The sequence below is a fragment of the Dendropsophus ebraccatus genome, chromosome 5 (genome assembly GCF_027789765.1).
Source record: "Dendropsophus ebraccatus isolate aDenEbr1 chromosome 5, aDenEbr1.pat, whole genome shotgun sequence".
Classification (NCBI taxonomy): Eukaryota; Metazoa; Chordata; class Amphibia; order Anura; family Hylidae; genus Dendropsophus; species Dendropsophus ebraccatus.
In genome coordinates, this window is record NC_091458.1 from 138,127,310 (window position 1) to 138,148,857 (window position 21,548).

At 44.7% G+C, this 21,548-nt stretch overlaps 1 protein-coding gene across 2 annotated transcripts in view; it reads right to left on the reverse strand.

Moving 5' to 3' along the window:
* The window catches only part of LOC138793112 (mitogen-activated protein kinase 14), a 55,958-nt gene that overhangs the window by 23,450 nt on the left and 10,960 nt on the right, over nt 1-21,548 (reverse strand). For both annotated transcript variants that reach the window (XM_069971434.1, XM_069971433.1), the window contains exons 2-8: nt 14,369-14,498; nt 12,434-12,492; nt 9,103-9,214; nt 4,594-4,623; nt 1,913-1,960; nt 632-746; nt 388-459 (exon numbers count right to left, since the gene is read on the reverse strand). In XM_069971434.1, coding sequence (XP_069827535.1) covers nt 388-459; nt 632-746; nt 1,913-1,960; nt 4,594-4,623; nt 9,103-9,214; nt 12,434-12,492; nt 14,369-14,498 — 566 coding nt within the window. The remainder of the gene's footprint in view (nt 1-387; nt 460-631; nt 747-1,912; nt 1,961-4,593; nt 4,624-9,102; nt 9,215-12,433; nt 12,493-14,368; nt 14,499-21,548) is intronic.

Below are 21,548 nucleotides of genomic sequence, written 5' to 3' on the forward strand. Positions count from 1 at the left end.
GCCTGTCACCCCGACACGGGGGTGGGGGGGGGGGGTTACAGGTCTCCTATAAAGAATATCATGGGCCACATGACTGATTGAGTTTAGTAAACAAGTGCAGATCTGACTGATCAATGCTCACAGCAGTATGGGGCTCTAGGAAGAAACAAGTCAGTTCAACAGGTTCTCTAGTAAAGCCAATATAAAGCTTCGTTCCAGGAAGCATATGGTAAATATTACATGGCCAACTATTAGGAATACAGGAATAGAGATTTCTTGTCATTTACATTAATGGAAATACAACGGCAGAGAGTATAAGAACTGAACACAAAACAGGTAATTTAGAGGGTGGAAAAGAAGGCAGAGGAGGACTCTTCTTAATACTACTCTAGCTAAATTAAAGGATACGATCTGTGCCTGGGAAAAGAGTTCGGCCTGTCAGGAGCTCAGCCATTATACAGCCCACAGACCAGATATCCACTGAAAGACAAAAAGATTGGATAAAACAACCTATTTAGGGACTATACATGTTGCTGCTAGCCACTTAAAGAGAGGTACGTCATTTTCAGGATAAGTACAAGGAAGGAAACAAAATGTTAAGTGGGTAAGAATAGTAAGAATATACAAAACACTCTGAAGGGAAATGTCCTACCTGTCTGATTATAATGCATCCAGTTTAGCATGATTTCTGGTGCTCGATACCACCTTGTGGCAACATAGCCAGTCATTTCCTCATCTGTGTGCCGAGCCAAACCAAAGTCAAGAATCTACAAAAAATAAGAAATTCTAGTAAAAAGAACATTTAAAAGTGGTTATCCAGGATTAGAAGGGCTGCTTTCTTCAAAAAAAAAAAAAAAGTGCCCACTCCTGTGCTTAGGTTGTGTGTGGTATTACAACTCTGCTCCATTCACGTCAATGCTACTGAGCTGCAACAACACACCCGAACAGAGTACAAGAGCCGCGCTGTTCCTGGAAAAAGCTGATGTAAATCACAACGGATTATTCTTCTCATTCCAGTTCTTGTGCTCTATGAGCAGGAATCCTACAGAAAACTGAATATATTGCAGTGACCGAATGGCAAATACATTCAGAAGTAGCATTATCGTAATAATTTTTTTGTGAACTGCTTCTTTAAACCTTTTGCAAAAGAAGTGGCGCATTTGTCCAATGCAACCAAATTGCTTCTCTTGTTTGTTTTTTTAAAGGCTTCTAATCCATGAATCTAGAATCTGTTCCTTTGCCATAATTTCCACATTAATGTTAATTTTATATTACCAGTGCGATGACGTAAAGATTTTGTGCTATAGTGAAAGTTTTTTTTCAAACCTTCTAACGCTAGTAACCAAAGTAACCAGTCATACCAGGATACAATATTAATATTGGGGGTACAGCTTTTGGTTTGGTGTCATTTTAAACACTCTCCAATTATTCTAATGGAGCCGCATAACAGAAAGGAGGGAGTTTCCTCCCATTGGGGGCCGGTCAGCACTTCTCCAGTGCTTCACCCCTGGCTGGTGCCCGGGAACAAAAAGGCGCCATATGCGGGAATCGGGCCGCGGTTCAAATAAAGGAACTCAACACCGGCTTCCCCACGCCGGCACTGTTCTATCCATGTGAGAAGCTTGAAGCGCATGTACTCACTGTAATGTAATTGTGATGAGTTTCCTATTGGATATTTCCTCAGTGACATCAGCTGATCACCAGTGCAGCAGCTGTAGCTGGTATTGCAGTCTGGTTTCATTTACTTCAATGGGATGAGCTGCAGTCTCATCTACAAAGACTATGGAAGATAAGTCCAGAGCAATCAGGGCTTACATAAGAGGTGCTAGGAGTCGGACCCTCACAGATCAGATATGGATACCGCAAAGACGGCCATCAATGCAAAATAAAAAATCCCAGCCAAGAAACCTCTAAGTATTATAGAAACACTCACTTTCAGCTCACAATCTTCATTTACAGCAAGGTTGCTAGGTTTCAAGTCCTGCAAGCAAGAGAATACATACATAATTTGATAAAAAAAAACCAAAAAACACAGACAATATAAAAATCTAAAAAACACAGTTTAACGTTACAAATGTCAGGAGATATATTTGACAGCTTTCCATTTTAACGTCTGACTTTTTTTGTGAAAGTGTCTTGTCAAATTTGCAGTGTTTTCTTCTATAAGGGTGCCTTCACAAGTACCGGATCCGGGAGCCTCACATACAGCTTCGGCGCCGAGCAGGAAATGTATGCTCTCGGCGGCGGGGGGTTAACTCACATACAGCGGGATGTCAATCCTGCTGCCAATATGTGATCTCATAGGGATGAATGGCACTGGATCCACTGCAGATACAGTAGGTGTGAAGGCACGCTATAGAGATGTTGGTTCATGGAGGTATCTTATAGAGATGTTGGTTCATGGAGGTATCTTATAGAGATGTTGGTTCATGGAGGTATCTTTCGTATATATGTCTGTGCTTTCAGAACATAGAAAAATGCTTTTATTTAATAGCATGAAGAGTCAGAGGCCTTCCTGAGCTTCTGAAGTTCAGCAAGCTGCAACGCCTCCTTACTCTCCCCCCCCCCCCCCCATATCTCTGCCTGCTTCTAGGTGTCCAGGGAGGGGGTGGGAAGAGGCATTTCAGCTTGCAGATTTTTAGAGGCTCCCTAACACCTCTGACTATTTGTACCAGAGAATAAAAGCATTTTTCTACTCTCCATGGAAGCACAGCTGGATATACTGTATGAACGGTAACGTGTCTAATTGACCTCCCAGGTGGTGTTGTTCTGCTGACAACCTGCTATGTTTTTTATAGTCAGTTTCTATATTCTGATATTTATATTTTTGTACATTATCATGGGGACAGCCTTCTTGCCTGATCTACTTCTAACAGAATTTAGTGATATGCTTTACAGTGAACCCATGGACAAAACAATAATAGACTGGACAGGACCTAAATAACTTAAATGGGAGTTTGGCAGGCATGCTGTGTGACCCTTTGACCATCCATTACTGTGAGTGGTCTCAGCCTGTCTTATCTCTTGGTGTCACCCTTCACTGTAATCCTGTTGTTTGTTTCCACCAATAAAAATAAATAATCCTAAAAAGTTTTTTAATGGGGCTAATTTTGGAAACAAATTTTAAGAGGGTAGAGCCAGAATACAGCAACCTGAAATTTCTTTACTAAAAATCTAAGTTAAAAAATAAACATTAAAACTAGTCTACCAGCAGGTTTGAGCATGTTCCCTTGCTGATATAGCAGAATAGAGCACGGTGTAATGGTAAAGTTGGGAACCATATAGGCTGATTTGGTTCCATTTAAAGTAAGGCTAGGGAACCCTGGCTTTCCAGCTGTTGCAAAACTACAACTCCAATCATGCCCGGACAACTTTGGCTGCCACCCTCACCCCATATAGATATGTGCAGTTCTCAGCATCATTTATACATTTACATGCTGCACAGTCCATAGTTATCTGTATAAAACATGTCTTTGTTGTCTTTCTGGACAAAAATGCTTTTTATCATTGGTGGACAGTGTCATCTGGGCGGGGCTTCACGGCCGTTGTGTCCCTAATCTTCCTGCTTATGTTGCCCCTGTGTGACATCATTAGAATGAGCCGTGCCTACTGCAGTGGAGGCTGGGATTCATATTCTGTGACACAGACATGGTCTGGCAGCGACGCTGCTGTATCCTTTTCTGTTCTTACCACCCCACAGAGGACAAATCCCAGCTTCCCCTGCAGAGGGCACTACCCATTTTGAGGATCTCAAGGGGACTGAGGTGCTGACATAGGCAGGAGGACAGGAGCACAACTGCTGTGAAGCCTCGCCCAGGTGACACAGTACACTAATGATAAAAAGCATTTTTGAGTAAGTAATACCCCCAGTGCACCAAATGGGCTAATTGTAATAAAGACAAAATATAATTTTCCTGGATATTGGCGCTGAAATGATAAGGATATGAATAGGCACCATTATAATTACAGTGACGTGCCCTATTCAGCTGCATCACCAGGTTATATGCTCTGGCAGACTCCCTTCAATGGGGTTGCCCAGGTTTATAACACCGGTAGCCACCCGACAACATACAGCAGAGTGGTGGCGTGGGTTACTGCAGCTCAGATACTATTGAATTAAACAGGAGCTGAACTAAAGTAACCTGCTCCACTACTACATGATAGATGGTACAAGGCTTTCTGCTCCAATGCCAGTGTATAGGAACAGCTCCACCGAATAGCTGATCGGCAGTGAGGATCACTCCACCGATGAGACAATGATTGTTATTCTGCGGACGGGCTACATCATAAACTTGGAAAACCCATTTAAAGGGTATCTATCATTTAAAAAACTTTGTAACTTTGCATCGGTCAGGGTCTGCGTGCTGAGCATTACAATGAAGGGGCTCCATTATAATTCTGTCCACTGCTACTGTAGCATCGAGACAGAGATGAAGAGGCAGAGCGCGCGTCTGCCCCATTGTTTTAACAAGCGTCGGATGTCTCAGCCGACTGATACAAGCCTCTGACATGTCGCTATGACAAGCCTTTTCTAAATCATAGGTCCCCTTTAAGATCCTCTGATATATTTAAACAAATGATTAAAAAGTCAGAGACATAATGGTGACTACTTACTCTATGGATAATACCAGCCGAGTGGATATACTAAAGAAAGGTAAAAAAAGTGTCAGTATAGAGATTTAGTTACTTATTATTTAACAGCGTGTGCCCCTATACAATCTGACAATGTCCAATCAATATACACAGAGGAAAGACAATGCAAAATCCCAATGAGAAAATATTCCATACTTGTCATTTCTGATCAGAATACATCCTCCTATGGATCAGTTTATCCAAATCATCGGAAATCTTTTTCTTTTATATCAACTGTTGTGAGAAAGTTATATAGATTTGTAATTTACTTCAATTTAAAAAATATCAAGTCTTCCCATACTTATTAGCTGCTGTATGTCATGCAGGAAATGTTGTTTTATTTTCAGTCTGACAGTGGTCTTTGCTGACATCTCTGGCCGAGACAGGAACTTTTCTATGGGGATTCATATAAAACCAAGACAGAGTTCCTGTCTCAGCCAGAGATGTCAGCAGAGAGCACTGTGTCAGACTGAAAATAAAACATTTCCTGCATGACATACAGTAGCTAATAAGTATGGGTAGATTTCAGATTTTTTAATAAAAGTAAATTACAAATCTATGTAATTTTCTGATATTAGTTGATTTAAAAGAATTTTTTTTCTCGCTGGACAACCCCTTTAACATGGCCAAATAACTACATGGCAGCTGCAATTACAGAATACAAAGCTGGACTAATACGGGAACAGACACATATGAAGGAATCACTAAAGGTCTCCATACACTTTGGGGGACATTTATAAACATGCCCGCCCTCCCAGAGTACACCACAGATAAGGTGCAAATTCACCCCTTTTCTGTGGCACACGCCAGCCATATCCTAACTTTTCCTGATGGGCGAGCGTGGCAAGACAGGGGGGGGTATGGTCTCCATCCGCACCTGATTTTTTATGATTTACGACAGCTTGCAGATGTAAATCATGACACAAATCTACAGCTGCTCCGAGCAGGTGTAGACTTGTTCTGTAATGCCTGCCGGCCACGTTTACTAAGACGTGTGCGCCCCTTAGTAAATCCGGCCAGGGTAAAGGGGTCGGAGCTTTATCTATGACTGGTGTACGCCAGTCTTGATAAATTGCCCTCTTTATATGTTCTTCGGCCGGAGGTGGGTTTGGCCATCAGTATAAAGTATATGGGTTTTCCTGACAGAGACAGATAATATTGGGGGAGCTAGGGGCAAGGCATGATCAAAAAAAAAAAAAAATCACTGCTTAATCCCTTTGTTCTGAGAGAAATAGGCCACAGTCAGAGCAGTCTGGCTGCAGCTTACCCCTTCCCATAAAGAACACAGGAAAGGTAGGGCATGCCTAACATTCCTGTGTATTGGTAGGACAGGAGAAACAACGGACGGCGATCGTCAGTTATTGAAGGTGTATAGACACCTTTAGACTTTGTTTTTTAAAGGGAATTTGTATTCACATTTACAACTGTTAGGACAAGGAGACACGCGGTCCCCTTCAGATATCAGTCTGTGCTTCCAGAATGGATAAAGTTATATCAGCCCAAATTGACAACCAGGTATTCCTCTGGCCTCTCAGGGGCTTAAGGCATCACAACTCATTTTGATGCCAAGAGACCAGTTTCCAGCAATGTTTTAGCCAGGACCGCTCAAAACTTTAGATGTCTGTCTCTCTGATGTTGCAAAAAACTTTTGACATGACAGTGTCACTTTAAGCCTGACATTGTTATCAGTTTGGAATATGAATTGCAGATGACAGATTCCCTTTAAATCAGTCTTCGTTTTGTATTCAGTAATTGCAATTTGAAACGTGTGTATACACAGACACCAATACATTACTTTGCATTTGTTTTAGATGTACTAGCACTACTCTTGTCTAGAAGTCCTCTTACACGTAGAAATTTGTTGGCCGCAAACAAACAGCGGTTGGCGAGATCATCAATCGTTTGCAGAGCCTTTACACGGCATGACAATCGAGCTGCGTTAAGGATCCATGCATCATTCCTGCAGCCACGGAAACTGACAACACAGATATACATATATTTGTGCTGTCAGTTTTCAGATGATCACAAGCAGTGCATACTTACCTAGCGTGGTGCTTGTAACCCAGCGTCCTGTTGTCCGACTCTCCCATTGCAGAATTTTGTGAATATTTAAACTCCGTCAAAAATCAATTTCCAGCAGGCAGGAGGGGGAACATAATAAACAAGCACCATTGACCTCTCCCTGTGATTCTGCTGCGTTTCCTTGCTGCTTCAGGACTCCCACCGGAATCCTGGCTCTGATTCTAAAGGGACGTCATGACTCGGCTGATGGATTACCTGCTCAGCCAGTCAGTGACTGGGGTGGGATACCCCTGCAGTTGCCGAATAGCCAAGCAGGCAATCCTTTCCGCCCCCCCCCCCCCCAAAATGGGTCCCGGAGCCTGCGATGGAGCTGTGGAGACACCGGGAGAGGTAAGTAGCTCCTGTTTATTATGTTTCCCTTCCCCCTCTCTGCCTCCTGGAAAATTAAGATTTTTTGAAGTTCTCCTCTAAAGGGTATTCTGGAGAATTAAAAAAAAAAGAAAAGAAAAAAAACACCCTTTAATAGAGGCTTCTCTAATCTCCCAGATATGATTGAGTGCAATTTATAGTTTTTTTCTATGCACCCTGTAGTCTCAATCCTATGAAATTGAGCTGCAGCATTTCTCGTTTGGTATCTGCTTTCCTGCTACAAGACCCATAATACCTAGCTGTGCTGTGTGCCTGTATGTCGTTCATGTTTCTGACCCTTACTAAACAACCCCCTTAAATCTAGCTTGCATTTCTGGCCTTCCATGGTCACATGATTTTGTGGCCCGGTTCACACTGAACAGTGATGACACAAAAATCTTTAAAGCGATTCTGTACCCAAAATCTGTCGCCCCCAAACCACTTGTACCTTCGGATAGCTGCTTTTAATCCAAGAGCTGTCCTGGGGTCTGTTTGGCAGGTGATGCAGTTATTGTCCTGAAAAACAACTTTTAAACTTTCAGCCCTGTGTCAAATTGGCGTGGCCTAGAGTATCTGTGCCATAACCTTGTACCACCCCTCCGTTCCTCCTCCCCACCCTCTTTCAATATCAGGAATGCCACTGGCAGGATTTTTCCTATTCCTCTGCAGTGAACACTACACAGGTACCTTAACGGTCCAGCCCATGTGCCGTGTTCTCACAGCTGATGAATAGGAAAACACCTGCCAGGAGCATTCCTAATGATGAAGAGGGCGGGGAGGAGGGACAGAGGTTGTGCCAGCCTAATGCACAGACACTAAGAGCTGCAAGTTTAAAAGTTGTTTTTTAGGACAATAACTGCATCACTTGCCGAACGGACCCCAGGACAGATCTTGGATTAAAAGTAGGTATCCGAAGGTACAAGCAGTTTGGGGGGGTCAGATTGTGGGTACAGTCTCACTTTAATCTCTGCATTGCTACATTTACCGCACCCCTGTCGATCTCCAGCTTCTGTCTTATGAATAGAGCCGCGTGTACAGCACATGACCCACTGCTCTTTTCATTCCTATGCAAGTGATGGAAAGAACTGAGGCGGAAGATTGCTGTACTCTATTCTTTCCTATGGAGCCGCTGGAAAGAGCAGAGCTGTGGGTCACGTGCTGTACCTGTGGCTCTAGTCATAACAGAATAGAATAGAGTTTAAGGGTAGCTTCACACATTCCGGATCCGCAGCAGATTTGCTGGCACAGATTTGATGCTGTTCAATTATTTAGACTATTTACACCAATATCAAGTCTGCTGAGGATCCTGTATGCGTGAACCCACCCTTAGGCTATGTTCACACAACTTACGTTGTGCATACATACGTTGCATTTGAATGAACTGGAGCGTATACACATAGTATACGCTCCGGCCGAGATTCCATCCGGCCGCACAAAAGTTTTCTGTGGCCGCTATTCATTGTGCCGCACTGTGAATTTATTGTGTGCAGCAGTGAATTGGGATGCGGGCGCACACGGATGCACCCGCATCCCAATTTATCAGAAATGAAGATCAGTACCGGCCAGGATGACCTTCTCTTGACACCGGCTGTTCTGTGCCCCGGTCGGGTCACAGAACGGCCAGTGTCTTACGCCATGTCAACATGGCCTTAAAGAGTATTCTTGTATACGTATACAAGTGGAAAAACCATGTGAGTGTAGCAATATAAATCTGCATTGATTATATACATTTTTGACCCTGCTCGGGTCTCATTGGGCATCCATGTGCCTGTGCTTCTGACTGACTCTGCTGAAAAGTTATTTTTTTTTTTAATGTATCTCTAGGAGGAGCCCTCAACGGTACCTAAATATCAGAAAAGGGAAATAATGCTGTGCCATGGAAGAAGGATCAGCCTGGGCGGGTAAGCATAGAAGCTTGCTGCTAGGCAGCAAATACAAAAAAAAAGACTGCTTATTTAAAGGGTCATTTAAATATTTCTTTGACGGGTAAATAAGACTTGCTTACTACAAACACGCTATTACAACTACATAAAGGTCACTCTACAGAAAGGTAAATAGTACCTTAAGTCCTCGTAGGATCTGGTAGATTAAAAACTGAACATGATCATCAGTCAGTTTCTGACATTTCACTATATTATTCAGGTCAGCTCCCATTAGATGTGTCACCAGATACCTAAATAATTTATAAAAAAAGGAAAAAGAAAGAAAGTTATATAGTTATAAATACATAAAGCTGGACAGAGCGATTAGGCTGGCAACTATATACTAAATAGTCCAACACTTCCACCCAACTGTAACCGCTTACGCTAACATCCATGTTACCAACCAATATAAGTATGCAGGAAAAAGCCTATTACAGTGGTACCTCGGCTCTCAAACTGCTCTAAACGCAAACAGTTCAGTTCTCAAACAACATTTTCATGGAAAGTTTGCTTCAGTTTTCAAACTCTTGCTTGGTTCTCTAACACGTTTTTGGCCCCCAGTCTTGAAGTACAGTAATACAGCAGTATGCAAACGAAAATTTACCCGGTACATTCAGAATTTTTTGCAAGCGTTGATCGTGGGTTGTATGTGGTGAGTTTAGCACTGGTGAGGCTTCACATATAGTACAGTACTGTATAAGACTGCTGGAGTGCATATACAGTACAGTAGTAGTAGTACATGCAGTGCACCACCATCTCCCATCCTGTACAGTATTTTTTTTTTTGTGGGGGGTGGGGGAGGGAAACACTCCATACAGTAAAGGATGAGTAGGAATTGGCGACTACTGTACGGTATAATTGCTGGTTTTTGTTGTACATTTCTTGTTTAAAATGTACTGTACAGCCGAGCACTGCCTTGTAGAATTAGTTGTACTGTTTAAAGGGAACCTGTCACCCCCCGTACCGGGGTGACAGGCTCCCGACCCCCCGTTAGAGACCCCTATACTTACCTCATCCCGCCGGGTCCCGCTTCTGGATTCGGTCGGGTCCCGGAGATCTCAGCCGCTGCAGCCCGGCGCGCGCGCTGACAGATGAGTCCAACGCTCATAGAGAATGACGGAGCGCTGGACTCTCCTGTCATTCTCTATGGGTGTTGGACTCATCTCTCAGCGCGCGCGCCGGGCTGCAGCGGCTGAGATCTCCGGGACCCGACCGAATCCAGAAGCGGGACCCGGCGGGATGAGGTAAGTATAGGGGTCTCTAACGGGGGGTCGGGAGCCTGTCACCCCGGTACGGGGGGTGACAGGTTCCCTTTAAAGACTGCTATCATTGTACTTGTACTATTGATACTTATTGACATCACTGAAAAGTGACATTCAAATGACAGTTCCACTTTAAGGGTATAAACCCACACGCCGTATAAGCAGCGTATTTACTGCTGCGATACGCAGCAAATACGCAGCAAACACGCAGCAAATACGCAGCAAATACGCAGCAGATTATATCTAAATAACTGAACACAGCATCAAATCTGTACCAACAAATCTGCTGCGTATTTGCTGCGTATTTGTTGCGTATCTGCTGTGTATACGGTGTGTGGGTTTGTACCCTAAGGCCTTATTACCCCCCCCCCCTTACAAAAACGATTTGGCAGTTGATAAGGGGTTTAAAGGGGTACACCAGCAAAACCCTTTTCCCAGTAACTGAAAGACATTACAAAGTTATATAACTGTAATATGCTTCAATCACCTATCTGCCCACCTCTTCTATATCTTTTCCCGCTCAACCTCCCACCAGGAAGTGAAGTAAACTCATTCTTACCTAATGACTGTTGACCCCAGGCTGCTCTGTGGCAGCCATTCTGTGACAATGACATAATCAAAAGGGAGGCGGGTCTAAGCCCTATTAGGCCAGCCTCCCTTTGTCAGATGACTTAGGTTTCTCAGCTCTGATTGGCTGAACAAGCTGTAAGCCATCTAACAGCTCTACAAAGTCAGTAAGACATCACAGGAGACAAACTGCAACATGGGAAACCCCAAACCAGAAAGTAAAGAAAAAATTAAGCCACCAACTGGAGCTTCAGGGACCTGCAAACAGCGGGAAATTCAAACGGAGACAGACTCAGGAGGGATGGTAAATGTAAAAACTATGTTTTTTTGTTTTTTTTTAATCCGCACCAGAGTAACCCTTTAAGGGAAGCTTCACACGTACCGGATTCGCAGCGGATTTCAAGCTGCGAATCCATGTAGTGTGAGGTTACATATCTGTAGCGGAATTTTCATTCTGCTGCGTATATGTAACCCGGCCCCTTTAACTCCCTACCCGTAACCCGCACCCGGAGCATACATTACCTGCTCGGCGCCGCGGCTATGTGTGAAGCAGGTGATGTATGCTCCAGGCAGGGGGGTTAAAGGGGCCGGGTTACATATCCCCTGCGGATATGTGACCCCATAGAACTTCACACTACATGGATTCGCTGGAGATTTCGCTGCAAACTCACAGCGTGAAATCTGGTACGTGTAAAGCTACCCTGAGTCTAAAAGTTGCTGTAACTTCTCTGCCTTTCTTCAAAGAAATAAATATGCCTATGCAGCAGAGCAAAAAAGGCGGGTTTATGTAGTTAACAGGCTTATATAATATATTCTAAGTTAGTTCATTTAAGGGTCACATAACTACATTTTTGGTTTTTAACCTCATCACGACCACCCACAGTACATATATGTTGTTGGTCGTGAGGATGTATATGGAGCAGGCTTAGACGTGATCCTCTGCTAATTTCAGACATCAGCAATTCCACTGACTTAGCAGCATTTAACCATTTAGATGGTGTGATCAAGGTGTTTAAATGTCCAAATGACAGGTGCCACACCTGCTGGGTGTCTGACTGGCACCCCCTGCAATTTCACTGAAGGGTGCCAAACTAGTTCTAGCTAGTTCTGCAGCAGCAGGCTTTTACTTAAAGGGGTTATCTAACGCTACAAAAACATGGCTGCTGTCTTCCAGAGACAGTGGTTTGCAATTAAGCTCCATTCACTTCTATGGAACAGAGTAAAAAAAACTGTAGACTAGAGTGGGGCTGTCTCTGGAAGAGAGTGGCCATGTTTTTGTAGCGCTGGATAACCCCTTTTATCTTTGTGCCTGCTGAAGTGAATAACTTAACTGATCCATGCAAGCCCCCCCCCCTCCCCCCCCCAAAAAAATTTTTTTAATTAGCTGAATTGCAGTGTGTTTTTATATAATTAGCCCCCCCCCCCCCCTCCATACATTTTTTGGTAAAAGGGGTTATGAGAAAGAACAATTAGCCCTCATATGGCTTTGTGGATGGAAAAATAAGAGGACTTGTGGCTTTTTGTAACTGAGGTGAAAAAAAATGAAACTGCACAAGTAAACCCAGTCTTGAAGAGGTCAAAGATAGTATTACTGTACATAGCATCATTCACTCAATATATACAGCAGCACTGTGTACTCACACATCATTAAACTCCTCAAACGATTTTGATGGGGTAAAAACATCTAAGAGTCCGATAACCTGTATAAAAAAAAAAAAAAAAAAAAAAAAAAAAGAGAAAAAAAATATGAAAAACTACTTCATAGGTAGGCAAGATATACAGGGCTTCATATAATGTGTGTGTGTCTGCTCACTGTAAAACTTCTGCATATGTCCAATCACAGTCAGGAATAATCACAGAGTTGCTCTGGATTTTTTGGCATTTAGTACCCGACCGTCATCAAATAAAACACAACTAGAGATGAGCGAACCGGGTTCGAGTCGATCCGAACCCGAACGATCGGTATTTGATTAGCTGGGGCTGCTGAACTTGGATAAAGCTCTAAGGTTGTCTGGAAAACATGGATACAGCCAATGACTATATCCATGATTTCCACATAGCCTTAGGGCTTTATCCAGCTTCAGCAGCCCCCGCTAATCAAATGCCGATCGTTCGGGTGGACTTGAACCCGAACTCTGTTCGCTCATCTCTAAACACAACCCATCATAGCACATATCTGCAATGACAAATGGATAACCTTTAAACCGACTAAAACACATGAAAATGTATTTCACAGTTAAACATAACTTAAAAGTGTCACTGTCGTTTAAAATTTTTTTTGCAGAAATCAATAGTACAGGCAACTTTAAGAAACTTTGTAACTGGATTTATGAACCAAAAAGTACATTTTTATAATGAAAAACCAGTTTGAAGCTTCCCCCCCCCCCTTGTCTTCATTGTTCTCTATGGAGAGGGGAGGGGTTGAGGGAGATGAGGCCTCAATACAGGACAACAAAGAGTTAATTTACAGCTACATCACCTGGCTATCTCCTCTGAAGTCAGCACTGACCTCTCTGACCTGAAGGCAGGGATGACACAGCAACAGGGGAGACAAATAGATACAGCACCAAGGGACAAGGGCAAAATTCAGGGTGGGAAGGCTAAAAGGGGTATTCTAAGAAAATACGAACACGAATACAGAAGCCGGAGCCCCAATATAGAGATCGGCAGGAGGTATGGAGTAGAGCTTCAGAATATGTTTCTTCCAGCCTGTGGAAAAGGTACCATTTTTCAGCGGATTTCTCCTCTAATTTCCACACAAAATGAAGATCAGAGCCAAGAGAGCTGTCAGTAGTCAGCCCCTGCTGCGACTAGACCACGGGGGAAGCAAGGACATTCTGATATTGAATGTGGTAAACTAGATGGCAACTAAGGGCTTATTCGCACATTCTGTGACACACTGACTGGGAAGCCCTGTAGTGGAGTCTTTCCCTGCGCGGCTGTATCATTACAGTGCCAGGAAGATTCAAACACTTTCCCCGCTCCCGACATGATATTGATACATCACAAGAGCTGTGCGGGCTGTGGCTGCTGGAGAGGAGGATGGCAGAGGGATGCTCAGTGTCCCTCCAGTGCCCTGTGTCCCTCAGTGTCCCCCTGCCATCATCCTCTCCAGCAGCCACAGCCCGCACAGCTCTGGGAGTCAGGTCATGACATCACCATGTTATCCAGGAAGTGACATCACCATGTTATCCAGAATGTGACATCACCATGTTATCCAGAATGTGACATCACCATGTTATCCAGAATGTGACATCACCATGTTATCCAGAATGTGACATCACCATGTTATCCAGAATGTGACATCACCATGTTATCCAGAATGTGACATCACCATGTTATCCAGGAAGTGAAGCCTTGATGCAGTAGTAAGTGCAGGGAAAAAAGCACTTTATAAGCATTTCCCGTAATAAGTGTATATTGGTGATTAGTATAACTTTTTTTTCTCTTTTTCTTTACTTCCCAGCTCAGAGTCTTTAGGTACATCATCAACAAGGAAGGGATAGTCAGGTCCATAAAGACTGTATGGAACAGATTTTGTACAATATATCTACGAATATGGAAACAAAAACTCACATTTTCATGCTTCATATGCTTTAGAAGACGAAGTTCCCTGTAGGTGCGCTTAGCATGGATAATAGACTGAAAGGGACGGGATAGTTTTTTAACTGCAACACGCTGTTCTGTCTTGGTATCGTAGGCAGAGCTGTGAGGGGAAAGAAAAAAAAACAATTGTAAGCACACATTTAAGCTCAACCAGTCACAGAGAAGACGACACAACAGCTTAAGGCCCTATTACACTAAGCGATAACGGGCGATAATTGTTTGCTGCAATAACCCCTTAAAGCGACTCTGTACCCACAATCTGTCGCCCCCCCCCCCCCCCCCAAACCACTTGTACCTTCAGATAGCTGCTTTTAATCTAGGATCTGTCCTGGGGTCCATTCGGCAGGTTATGCAGTTATTGTCCTAAAAAACAACTTTTGAACTTGCAGCCCTGTGCCAAATGGGTGTGGCCTAGATTGTATATGCATTAGGCTGGTACAACGTTTCTGTCCCTCCTCATCATTAGGAATGCTCCAGGCAGATTGTCTCCTATTCATTAGCTGTGTCAGCACAGCACATGGGCTGGATCGTTAAGGCACCTGTGCAATGTTCAGATAGGAGAAAATGTTCCAGTGGCATTCCTAATGATGAAGTTAGGGCACAGATACTCCTGTTGGGCATGGGGCTGCAAGTTTAAAAGTTGTTTTCAGGACAATTACTGCATCACCTGCCGAACGGACCACAGGACAGATCTTTGATTAAAAGCAGCTATCCAAAAGGTACAAGTGGTCGGGGTCAGATTGTGGGTAGAGTTACTTTAAAACGCAAGGATCACCCAACAAGCAAAGGAGCGGCAGCAGCAGACCGCCATTAACTCCGACTGCCCAGGGAGCCCCTTCTGCAGCTCCCAGTGGCCCCCTGCTCTTACCCGCTTGCTGTGGGCACATGTAATAGCGCCGCCAACAAGTAAGGAACAAGGAGCAAGCGACCGTGTAAAAGGTCCTCTACAGTCAGGTGTTATTGATAGCCTGTGCAGGTCTACTCTCTGCATACAGGCTGTGTGACCGAAAATTGCCGCGGCTCCTGTGCCATGACAAAATATCAGTCACATCTGCATGTCTTCAGGAGACTGGACCTGAATGTAGTAAGTATAGCTGTTTATAGCTGCTTTCAAGAGACTGGACCTGGATACAGTAAGTATAGCTGTTATATAGCTGCCTTCAGGAGACTGGACCTGGATACAGTAAGTATAGCTGTTATATAGCTGCCTTCAGGAGACTGGACCTGGATACAGTAAGTATAGCTATTATATAGCTGCCTTCAGGAGACTGGACCTGGATACAGTAAGTATAGCTGTTATAATACAGTTGAAAAGTTTGACAATGTTTGGGCATCCTGGGACATGTTCTGGGATAGGAGTCCGAGATGATCTGTCCCTTCTGTTCTTTTCTTTTTACCTTCTTTCTCAACGTTCTACTCTCCTTTCTTACTTACTACCCCCTCTCGCCCTTTTTTCTCCTTTTTTTTTTCTTACTTTTTTGTACTACAGTTGGGTTGGCTCTTGTACTGCCTTCAGGGGTCCGGACCTGGATACAGTAAGTATCGCTGCTATATAGCTGCCTTCAGGAGACTGGACCAGGATACAGTAAGTTTAGCTTTGTTTTAGAGTATGATAACTTAAAAAGATTATATATATATATATATATATATATATATATATATATATATATATATATATTAGATATATACACACTACCGTTCAAAAGTTTGGGGTCACCCAAACAATTTTGAGTTTTCCATGAAAAGTCACACTTATTCACTTATTCACCACCATACGTTGTGAAATGAATAAAAAATAGAGTCAATACATTGACAAGGTTAGAAATAATGATTTGGATTTGAAATAACATTATTGTTTCAAACTTTGCTCTCGTTAAAGAATCCTCCTTTTGCAGCAATTCCAGCATTGCGCTGGCCACTCCATTACCTATGATAGAATACCAGCTGCTGCTTCTGCTGTAAATAGATCTTGCACAATTTGGAGGTGTGTTTAGGGTCATTGTCCTGTTGTAGGATGAAATTGGCTCCAATCAAGCGCTGCCCACTGGGTATGGCATGGCGGTGCAGAGTGATAGCCTTCCTTATTCAGAATCCCTTTTACCCTGTACAAATCTCCCACCTTACCAGCACCAAAGCAACCCCAGACCATCACATTACCTCCACCATGCTTAACAGATGGCGTCAGGCATTCTTCCAGCATCTTTTCATTTGTTCTGCGTCTCACAAACGTTCTTCTTTGTGATCCAAACACCTCAGACTTGGATTCATCCGTCCACAACACTTTTTTCTAGTCTCCCTCTGTCCAATGTCTGTGTTCTTATGCCCATCTTAATCTTTTTCTTTTATTGTCCAGTCTCAGATATGACTTTTTCTTTGCCACTCTGCCCTGAAGCCCAAAATCCCGCAACTGTGGATGTTGACACTGGTGTTTTGCGGGTACTATTTAATGAAGATGCCAGTTGGGGACCTGTGAAGCGTCTGTTTCTCAAACTAGAGACTCTAATGTGCTTATCTTCTTGCTTAGTTGTGCAACGCGGCCTCCCACTTCTTTTTCTACTCTGGTTAGAGCCTGTTTGTGCTGTCCTCTGAAGGGAGTAGTACACACCGTTGTAGGAAATCTTCAATTTCTTAGCAATTTCTCGCATGGAATAGCCTTCATTTCTAAGAACAAGAATAGACTGTCGAGTTTCAGATGAATGTTCTCTTTTTCTGGCCATTTTGAGCGTTTAACCCCTTAACGACATCGGGCGTAAACTTACGCCCTCGCGCCCTGGTACTTGGCGCATCAGGGCGTAAATTTACGCCCGATGTTTCCCCGATCGCTGCGTGTTCACACACAGCGGTCGGGGAAGATGGCCTGCTATAAATCATAGCAGGCCATCTTAGCTTCACGGCACGGGGGGTGGTTAACACCCCCCGTGCTTACGATCGCCGCTATAGGCTGATCAATTCAGATCAGCCAATAGCGGCGATCGGAACCTTTCCGGGTCATCGGCGACCCGATGACCCGGAAAAAAATGGCGGTCGGTGCTGTCCGAGGACGGCACCGACCGCCATTACTGTAAAAAGTAATGGTGATCGCCGTGCCACCGGCCCGATCGCCGTGAACGGCCGGCCGGTACCGGCCGGCCATTCACGGCGATCGGGCCGGTGGCACGGCGATCAGAGTCCCACAATATAGTAAATACCTGCCCTGGACCCCTCAGCTAGGCAGCCGAGGGGTCCAGAGCAGGTATTTGTACATTACTCACCTGTCCCGGGCTCCTGATCGGCGTCTTCCGGGTTCGCGGCATCCTCGTCTTCGTTCGGGTCTTCGGCTTCTTCCGTGACGTCACGTTCGGCTTCTCTCGGCTATTTTCGGCTCCAGCGTCGGCTCTTTCCGTATTTTGCGCTCTGCTGCCCTCTAGCGGCTGATATGTGTAATACACTTATCAGCAGCTACAGGGATGTTCAGAATTTTTTTTTTTTTTTTTTCAAATTTTTTTTTTTCTATTTTCCGCACCCTATCGCCGCTGAGTGTTGATCAGCATCGCACGAAAGTGCGCTGCTAATCAGCAACTCCTCCTTTTTGGCGTAGGGTGTTTTTTTTCTATATTCTACTGCCACGGTCTGCTTATAAGTGCCGCACATAAGTGCGGCATTTATCAGCAACTCCTTTGTTGGCGTAGGTTTTTTTTTTATACTTACTGTAAAAAAACACGTAAAAAACACTACATTACACCACACTACATTGAATAAAGTTTGACACTACACCACTACATACCCCATATACCAATCCCCGTATAAAGATGGCCCCCAGGGTGTTTTCAGCGTCAGAGGGATACGTTATTATTGCCTCCGACACCGAAACAGCCAGTGAGGATGAATGGGGGGGATCCTTCTTTCCTCCATTCATCCTCATCATCCTCATCATCCTGTGACGTGTCTGGGGGTAGTGTAGCGTACGCTGCCCCCCAGACACATCTTTTCCGCCAGTACCGTCCCAATAAGAGATGACGGTATGGAGTGAAATTCTACAAACTCTGTGAGCGTACCTTAGGGTACACTTACAGATTTCGGGTACGTGCACACTGCGGAATGGAGGAGGATAACCCTTTGTGCATTCCGCAGCTGGCACCCACCGGCAGACTGATGCGGGCGCGTGTTTCCACCCGTGTCATAGACTCCATTCTATGCACGGGCGGATTCCATCGTCCATCCAAAGAATGAACACGTTGGACGGAGAGCGGAATCCGCCCGTGCATAGAATGGAGTCTATGACACGTGTGGAGACGTGCGCCTGCATCAGTCCGCCGGTGGGTGCCAGCTGTGGAATGCACGAAGGGTTATCTGTCGCGATTCCGCAGTGTGCATGTACCCTTAGAGTGTATGTAGGAAGGGACACCCGAATCCAGCCCCCAGATGCCCCCTCCCCCCCCCATCCTCGGAGTTAGTGGGAAGATCGTCCGGGAACTGATCTTCCCACTGCTGGATAAAGGTCACCACCACCTGTACGGGGATAACTTTTATACCAGCGCCCCCTCCTCTGGTCTCTCGCTGCCCTGTAGCTTGCGGCACGATCCGAACATATCAGAAGTAGTAATAGCGCCCTAATATTTAGCAGCCATGGAGCGGACCCAGCGCTTCTGGATATGAAGGACCCCGTATCGCACCAGGACAACATTTTCCAGGTGACGTCCCCCACACTGGAGAAAGGGAGACCCCAGAAGAAGTGCAGAGTGTGGGGTAACAGGGGGATCAGGAAGGACAACATTTACCAGTGTGGCGCCTGTCCTGATCACCCCGGCCTCTGCATACTGGATCGCTCCAAGGTGCACCACACGTCATTGGGGTTCTACATTATCTAAATTCTGTCCCTTATTCCTATTTCAGGGGTCACGTTGATCCAGGGATTATTCTGATCGCCATTATGGAGTCGGGAAGGAATTTTTCCCCTGTGATGAGGCTACTGTCGTCTGCCTTACGAGGGTTTTTTTTTGCCTTCCTCTGGATCAACACAGGTTGAATTTGATGGACACCTGTCATTTCCAACCTTATAAACTAATAATTGCCCTAATACCCCCAAATAAATTAGAATTGTCCCTTTTCCCGAGCTAAGTAGGTATGGCCGCCATTCCCATTAGAGGATGCCATGATGCAATGACAAAGCCTCTGTGCGGCCAGGACAGTAGAAACCCCCCACAAGTGACCCCATTCTGGAAACTACACCCCATAAGGAATCTAAGAAGGGGGGCAGCGGGGATATGGCCCCCTGGTGACGGCCACATTTGGGACGTGAAAATGAAAAAAATTGTATTTTTTATTTTCTCGGCACATGTTCTACGTAAGTGCCCGTCACCAGTGGGGTCCATATGCTCACTGCACCCCTTGTTGGATTCCTTATGGGGTGTAGTTTCCAGAATGGGGTCACTTGTCGGGGGTTTCTACTGTCCTGGCAGCACAGGAGCTTTGTAATTGCGACATGGCCTCCATCCTCCATTCCAGCCTCTAAATGGCGCTCTGTCCCTTTGGTGACTTGCCCTGTGCCCATATGGCACATTATGTCCACATGTGGGGTATTTTCGTACTCAGGGGAAATTACCCTACACGTTTTGTGTTCATTTTCTTTTTTAACCCCTTGTGGAAATGGAAAAAAATCAAGGCTAGACCAACATTTAGTGTAATTTTTGTAAAATTTTTACTCTAAATCATTAATCTTGTCATGTTTTTTCATTTTCACAAGGGGTTAAAAGATAAAAAAAACATTTAATGTGTAGAGCAATTTCCCCTGAGTTTGGAAATACCCCACATGTGGACATAAAGCGCCATGCGGGTGCAGGGTAAGCCTCCGAAGGGACGGAGCGCCACTTGGTTTTTGAAGGCTGGATTTGGATGGAATGGATTTCGAGGGGCCATGTTGCATTCAAAAGGCCCCTGTGTTGCCAAGACAGTTGAAACCCCCCACAAGTGACCCCATTATGGAAACTGCACCCCTCAAGGAATGTAACAAGGGGTGTAGTGAGCATATGGACCCCACGGGTGACGGACACAAATGTGGAACAATGTGGCGTGAAAATGAAGTATTACATTTTTTACACTATAATGTTGGTTTAGCATTGAATATATCATTTTCACAAGGGGTTAAAAGAGGAGAAAAAAAACTAAATGTGTAGCGCAATTTCCCCCGAGTCCGTAAATACCCCACATGTGGACATAAAGCGCCATGCGGGTGCAGGGCAAGCCTCCGAAGGGAACGAGCACCATTTCGTTTTTGAAGGCTGGATTTGGATGGAATGGATTTTGAGGGGCCATGTTGCATTCAAAAGGCCTCTGTGTTGCCAAGACAGTTGAAACCCCCCACAAGTGACCCCATTATGGAAACTACACCCCTCAGGGAATGTAACAAGGGGTGTAGTGAGCATATTGACCCCACTGGTGACGGGCACAAATGTGGAACAATGTGGCGTGAAAATGAAATATTACATTTTTTACACTATAATGTTGGTTTAGCCTTGAATTTATCATTTTCACAAGGGGTTAAAAGAGAAAAAAACACACAATATGTGTAGAGCAATTTCCCCCGAGTCCGTAAATACCCCACATGTGGACATAAAGCGCCATGTGGGCGCAGGGCAAGCCTCCGAAGGGAAGGAGCGCCATTTGGATTTTGGAGGTTGGATTTGGCTAGAATGGATGATGAACGCCATGTCACATTTACAGAGCCCTCCTGCTGCCAAAACACTGGAAACCCCCCACAAGTGACCCCATTCTGGAAACTGCACCCCTCAAGGAATCTAACAAGGGGTGCAGTGAGGATATGGACCCCTTGATGACGGGCACATTTGTGCCATGAAAGTGAAAAAATGAAATTTTTCCCTTTCACGTCACATTGTTCCACATTTGTGCCCGTCACCAGTGGGGTCCATATGCTCACTGCACCCCTTGTTAGATTCCTTGAGGGGTGCAGTTTCCAGAATGGGGTCACTTGTGGGGGGTTTCCAGTGTTTTGGCAGCACGAGGGCTCTGTAAATGCGACATGGCCCTTGAAATCCTTTTCAGTGAAATTCAGCTTCCAAAAGCCAATTGGCGCTCCTTCCCTTTGGAGGCTCGTCCTGCGCCCCCTTGGCACTCTATCGCCACATGTGGGGTATTTCTGTACTCGGGAGAAACT